This window comes from Anser anser (assembly GCF_964211835.1).
Source record: "Anser anser genome assembly, chromosome: Z".
NCBI classification, from domain to species: domain Eukaryota; kingdom Metazoa; phylum Chordata; class Aves; order Anseriformes; family Anatidae; genus Anser; species Anser anser.
Window position 1 is genome coordinate 1,224,352 of NC_139723.1, and position 6,907 is coordinate 1,231,258.

The 6,907-nt window shown below is 47.3% G+C and overlaps 1 protein-coding gene across 10 annotated transcripts in view; it reads right to left on the reverse strand.

The window, feature by feature from the left end:
• The window catches only part of CAST (calpastatin), a 65,802-nt gene extending 59,134 nt beyond the window's left edge, over window positions 1-6,668 (reverse strand). For 5 of the 10 annotated variants that reach the window (XM_083818068.1, XM_083818064.1, XM_083818063.1 and 2 more), the window contains exons 1-2: window positions 6,510-6,668; window positions 712-777 (exon numbers count right to left, since the gene is read on the reverse strand). In XM_083818068.1, coding sequence (XP_083674194.1) covers window positions 712-777; window positions 6,510-6,554 — 111 coding nt within the window. In that variant the 5' untranslated portion in view covers window positions 6,555-6,668. Of the gene's footprint in view, window positions 1-711; window positions 778-6,220; window positions 6,333-6,509 lie in introns of those variants that run through there. The other 5 variants (XM_083818066.1, XM_083818062.1, XM_083818067.1 and 2 more) reach the window with 3 other exon arrangements.
• Between the last annotated feature and the right edge of the window lie 239 nt (window positions 6,669-6,907).

Here is a 6,907-nt window from a genome sequence, read left to right on the forward strand (position 1 = left end):
CTACTTCAACTGCATTACCAGCATGACTCACTGTAGCACGCTCTCTCTGCATGGCTAACAGCTTTGGAGGCTGCAAGAAGGGTGACCTTGTTCCTAACACAGTCCGCAGCCCACATGGGTTCTGCTTTTTAACATTGGCTGATCAGACTATAAAATTGCCTGCTGAAAACTCAACCTTACAGCCTGTCATGGACTTTTGACCACTAAATATCCATTCCTGAAGAGGCATCATCTCCAAAAACAAATATTTTTGGAAAATACAGCACTGAGCACATATTTGCAACAACTTCAGGATATGGTCCAGATGTGCAAAATTTGTGTATGAATCTTCCCTTTGAAAGATAAGCCAGGATACAGACAAGGCTGGAAGAGCCACAGTGCACTCTGCTTCATCCCTGCTTCTGGACAATCAAAAAGCCAAAGCCATCAGATGCATACCAAAGTGTACCTACACTGCAAAATAGACAAATCCGCTGAGATAATTTCCACTGAAAATAGCATGAAGTATTTATGAAAGGAGAATACAGCAAATAAATATTTCCATTAGGCTGCTCATCAGCACCAGAAAAAACTATGCATTCATGGAGTTAATTATGTGTGACTACAGTCACCAGTTATTTATCTGAAAACTACCACTTTGCTAAAAATCTGTACCAGAGGAAATGCACTACCAAACTTTTCTTGTCAATATATTTGAACAGTTGATTTTACCTCTGTCATTTCTGCCTTTTTCTGTCCTGATTTGGAAGAAGCTTCACGTGCCTTCTTGTCACCTTGCTGTAAGTAGAAAAAACAGATGTGTAAATATTAAGATCTTAAATTATATTTTCTATGAAGAGAAAGTCCGAAATATCTTAGTGCACGTATGATTGCTTTCATCCACCACAATATGAGAGAATGGAACACTGAGTTTCCCTTTCCCTTCTTGCTAATGGACAGGATTTCTAAATGACTTGCTGGATAACTTCAAGTAAAATCTGTTGAAAAGAAATGACCTTCATGGCAGAATATCTAAACATGACTGTTTCTGTGAAAAGTTGTGGAAGATACCATCATTCATACAATCACTCATTCTTGATTAGCACAGTGCTCTCTGATACTTTCTTCAGTAATGCTGCCGAGTCCCGCTGGCTTCAGCAGAAATAGAACAGCTCTCTCTGATAGACCAACACTGCGTGTCCCATCATCACCACCCACTCCAACACCCGAACTTTCCTCAGAACCACTCAAACACTCACGATGCCCAGACCTCCTTACATGGGAGAAATCTGTTACTACAACTTCTAGGATTCATATGTTGGTATATAAAATCTCTGTTAAGGTTCAGGCACAGGTGCACATCAGTTCCTTCTCAATCCTACTGTATCTTTCATTCCATCCAAGACATTAAACTTCTTGTTTTCATCTAACTTGACATGTGACCCCACTTGTTCCCCACAGGTGGCAATAGGCAAAATGACAGTTTATTCAGCAAGCACATTCTATTCAGAACAACCTTTACTGTGTGCATCTCTGAAAATGGCGAGTATGGCCCCTCAAAAAAATTCTTTGCTTAACCTCAGAATAGAATTAATGTAAAAAGCATGATCTTTTCCCATGAATGTAAAAAGCAAGATAATAAAGCTATTATATAATATCTCTGTTAGTATAGCTTCCTGCAGCAACTCAGACATCTGAGAATGAAGATTCACATCTGTTTGGTTTTGTTATGTAAAGAGAGGAGATGAGTTCAGAAACATTTATTACTTCCTGGTTCTAAGACTGAGCAGCAGGAGGGTGAAGTTTCCTAAACCACTGAATTAATGAGTTCCTACAGCATTTTCTTCACATGGCTACAGGGAGAAAGTAATGATCCATGTATCACTACACTATCTTCAACTGGAATGTATTCAAGCACATCAGCAAAAAGGTTTGGGAAACACTAGAGCTGAATGAACAAATACAACTAGGAAAAAAAAGCATCATGTCTCTTAACTGTTTCATTTTGATAGCACAAAACAGAAATTTCATGAATTGTTTTAAACAACCCCCGATAATTAAAGACTTTAAAATGAGTTTGGGCTTCACTTGACAAGTTTTTAAAATGGAAGTACTACTCTCATACTCCAAATTTGCCTCGCCAGTGGAAAAACAAACCACTTAGGCTGTCTTTTCAGGTTACAGGTGAATTGATTCGCAGCCCCATAATCGTGATTTCAGTACAGGCACAATTAACCTAGTTATCTGCGCTTTTCATTGCTACAGCAAAAGCATGTGACACACAGGCAATGTGCACACCCATAAAAGCAATGTTAGTAAGCATGCTTTCACTGACAAAACGGTGACTCCAGAGGCAACACAGCTGTAAGGCTTGGGACCTAGTTCTGTTGCCCAGCAAAACTTCTTAGGGTAGGCTAGGCTCTGATCCTAAATGGATATGCTCAGCGTATTATTATAAGACCACAGAACATCCCAGGTTGGAAGGGACCCACAAGGGTCATTGAGTCCAACTCAAGACTCCACATGGGACCACCCAAAACCAAACCCTGCCTCTGAGAGCGTTGCCCAGAATGCTTACTGAGCTCGGTGCCGTGACCACATCCCTGAGGATGGGGCCTGTCCCAGTGCCCGACCACCTCTGGGTGCAGAACCTTTCCCTAACCCCCAGCCTGACCCTCCCCTGTCCCAGCTCCATGCCGTTCCCTCGGGTCCTGTCGCTGTCCCCAGAGAGCAGAGCTCAGCGCCTGCCCCTCCGCTCCCCTCGTGAGGGAGCTGCAGGCCGCCATGAGGCCTCCCCTCGGCCTGCTCTGCTCTGGGCTGAACAAACCAAGGGACCTCAGCTGCTCCTCATCTTCCTCTCCAGACCCTTCACCACAGCCTGCAGCCCTTACTGTTACTACCACAGACAACATCTAACTTGCGTACAATTGTGAAAGCACACTGCGTGGAATGCTAGGCTTCGCTGGCATCCCAGTGGGATCCTAATTATTGTCATGGAGGTTGGCCAAGAAAGCAAGCACGCCTTCCTGTCCATTGCACATATTTTGCTGTTTTCATTGGTTTGTTTCCTCAGGTTTGGACACCGCTTTAAAAACAGTAACACCAACTCGAGTCCGGAATATTCATTTTTTTTTAATCTATTTTAAACTTTTCGAGTCACAGAAAGCAGGAACCTTACCTAATTCCTACTGAGTACAGCAGACTTTGCCCAGTGACAAATTAGGTCCTACCCTTCCCCCCTAACGCCATTTCCTCGTCTTCACACCAAGAAAACCTGTGCCAGATGGGACCATAGCATCAATAAGGCACCAGTCCCCGCTCTGCTACAGTGTGTGCCAGCAGCTGGCTGGAGCTCAGAGCATCCCCCCTCAGCTCTCGGAGCTGTTTTCCCAACCCCTGACCAGGCTGTCATGTACAGCGGTCTGTGGTCCCCACAGACCACCTGAGGGGAGGTAAAGGACAGGACAAGAGGGCTGGCAGGATTCCCTCAGCCACCCCTCAAGCAGATCAGTTCCACATCTCTGAGGGACACCAGTGCAGCTTCACTGGCCAGAGAGGGCAAGGACCACAACTCTGGCACCCCTCAGCTCAAGTCAGACAGAGGTAAGGTGCTTGCAGTCTTCCCACCAGAAGACTATGTCTAGCAACATCTACAGTACTGAGGCTTTGACTTAAAATCCAAATACTGTTTAGTTTAACACTGGGAACAAAGCACATATGGACGTAAGCCAACCAAAGTAATTTTTATCCAGTCACTTGGAGTCATGCACTGTGAACACATGAAGTGCTGATGGTCTCCAATAATCAAACAGGGTATGGAAGTATTACCTCACTGTCACCTGCCATCCTGAGGAAGTAGCCCAGTTATGTACAACTTTCTAATATACTTTCTAGGAAGATGACACTGGTTCCTTAAAGAGCTCATTCTTAAGATATGAGAAGGGACCCTATTTTAAAAATTCCCTTCAACAGCTCCTGTCTGTCTGTATTTCCAAGCTTCCAATCTTCTAGCCTAAATTAATTAATAAATAAATCAATTTGCTTAGCAAGCTAAGTTGTTCTGGGAAGGTATGCATGACTTGCTCCTTTACATCCCCATATACATGAGAGAGATTGCTTTTTCTTTGAGCTTTTTGTCCTTTTTCCCTGCTCATCTTTTCTTACAATGCCAAAGAAGTGTAAAACACAGTAAAAACATATCCATAACCAAGCTAGTAGGCAGCAGCAGCTCCTGCTCCACGATAAGAAAATAGCTAAGATACAACCTAAGTTAGATTTTAAATTTAATCAGATAACTTAGTAACACTTCCTTATAGTTGTTGGAAAATTAAATTGGTCCAAAATATTTTACAACTGTACTGCCTGAGGACAACATTCATAACCACAACATCTTTAAAAAAAATCTATGTCAAAATAAATGAAGAAGTAACATGAGCAACAAAGTTTACCCTGAGATCTTCATCACGCTCTGCGGTGCACAAAAACATCCTAACACTATTGTTTCATAGACACACCTTTATCTTCCAACTCAAAGGGCATTCATAAGCCATAAAGTAAGTGACCTAAGCAAAAAGCACCAAGCAAAATAATAACAACTGAAGGCATAACTGCATTCTCAGCCTGCACTTGCAAAAATCAGAACTCAGCTAAAGGTCTTGCTTCAAGACATTCCTTCTAAACCCCAGGAGTCCTTTCGGGTCAGAGATGTTGCACAGCATCTCAGAGGACTGCAGTGACGACACATGTAGTAACTGGGTAAGAAGGGAAGTCTATTTGCAACGCTCTCAGCTGAAATCAACTAATTTTGCCTTATGGGTATTAGAGAAGACAATCACCTAACGCTGATAGGAATCTGACCCTCGGTTCCAATTACAATGGGGAAACAGACATATCTTTGATGCTGTTAAGAAAACTGCCAGTTGGAAAGACGCATCAGGGAGCTACACTCAAGAACTGAGGAATGAATGGAATGGACAGGTGAAAGATATATTCTCCTTACAGTCATTACATTCTGCTTTACACACACCAACCAGGAAAAAAAAAAAAAAACGGTAAAACAAGCGTTGAATCTCTTTTGTGTCCGTTCCTCTCTTCCACCTCCTCATCTTTTAGACCATTTTTCAAACGTTAGCCTTGCAGGCAGAAGCTGCCCTGTGGGACAGACGTACAGCGGACACAGGAGAACACCAGTCTCATGCAGAGGACAGCCAGCGACATTCTGGTGCCAGTAGCTATGGGTGCTGACTTCCCACACAGCATGTGGAGGAGTGGCTTCCTTACCTGAGCAAAGGTAGCAAGGTTGTCCTGGTATCTTTTTGTACCCTGGATTCAAGAGCCCATGACTACAGAAGCCTTTAATGTTCCTGCCATCACTTAATGCAGCTATTCCTAAACTTCCCTACTTCTGACCCTGCCTTGGCTTCATCACACTGAACCGATTTGACTTAATGCAATGAATGACACTTGGAAAACATTAATAATCACGTAACTAATCTACTCCGATCAATTTAAAACTACAGTCAGCAATCAAATGGATTCCTTTTACCTCTTTAAATGTTCAGGAAATAAACTGATGTTTTGTCTGGAAGTTACGTTACATGACACATACTTTCTTTAAAACTTTAACACAGCGCTGTTTTTTTGTTCGCCACTCCATTGAAAGACCAACTGTTTCCTCATATGAGTAATAATAATAAATATGAGTAATAATTAATAAATAAGTTAAAAGACTTTTTAAAGCAATCACAGGATCCATCACGCTCACGAGCAGTGACCCAAGCTGAGCGAAACCACAAAGAGCCATCGGAGAGCTGTGGTTTACTCAGGAGTATCTGACAAGCGAAAACTATTCCTGGCACCTCCGTGACGTACCTGCAGTTAAGAGCATGTTTCTGAAAAAAGACACGCACCGCAGTTCCTTCCGCGAGCAGACACCGTCCGGCGTAAGCTCTGCCTTACGCTGCCAAGCACTAACCGCCGGGATTTGATCGGGTGGCAACACCGCGATCATTATTCACAGGATTACGAAAACAGCCAGCAGCACGAAAAGCCCCCCCCTTTTCCAGCGCTGCTCACGCACAGGGCAGGGAGGATTTGGGGAGCTACGCCCGTACAACGCCCGTTTCTCAACGGGTGCCGCCAGGCGCAGCGCGGGCGCCCGCCAGCCTCCACTCGCCGCCCCCCTGCTCCTCCCAAACCGGGGTGCACCGGGGGTCCCCCGAGCCCCCCGCCCCGTATTTACCATGGCGTACCACCACCGAGCGAAAGCCATGGCGCTGCCGCTGCTCCCCGCCGCTCGGCTCGGCTCGCCTCACCTCGGCTCCGCACCGGCCGCGCCCCGCCCGCCGCCCCCAGCCTGGGGCCGCCCCGGCCGCGCCGCGCCCCGCCCGCCGCCGGGCCCCGGGGCAGGGCGGTGCCCGTGGGGCTGGGGAGCGGCCGGGGGGGCACCCGGAGGGGCCCGGGGGGACACCGGACGGGTCGGGGTCCGGCCCCGCGGCTGCTCCCCCCCCCGCCGCCCCCTCCCCACTCACCGCCGCGGCGCCCGAGGCCGGCCCGCCCGGGCCCGGCTGCGACATGTCGGCGCGGCCCCACCGGCGCTCAGCGAAGCCCGTCCCGCCTCTTCCTGCCCTGGAGGGCGGTGGCGGGGGGCTCCGGCCGCCCGGGGGCGGGACGGGGCGGTCTGGACAGCCTCTGGGACTGGCTTTTGGGAGGGATCGCTGGAAGATTTTTTTTATGGTTGTGGGTGGGCTTGCTCGCTTTCCCCTCAGCCCCCTGGCGGGGCGTCGGGTTGTGAGCGGAGCTCGGGGCGGCCGCTGGGCGCCGTTAACGCCCGCCCCGGGGCCTCGTTTCGCCGTCACTCGAGGCTCGGACGCCCCCCGGCCCCTCAGCGCCCCGGTCCTCACAGAAATAAGCTCAGACTTCACAGAAA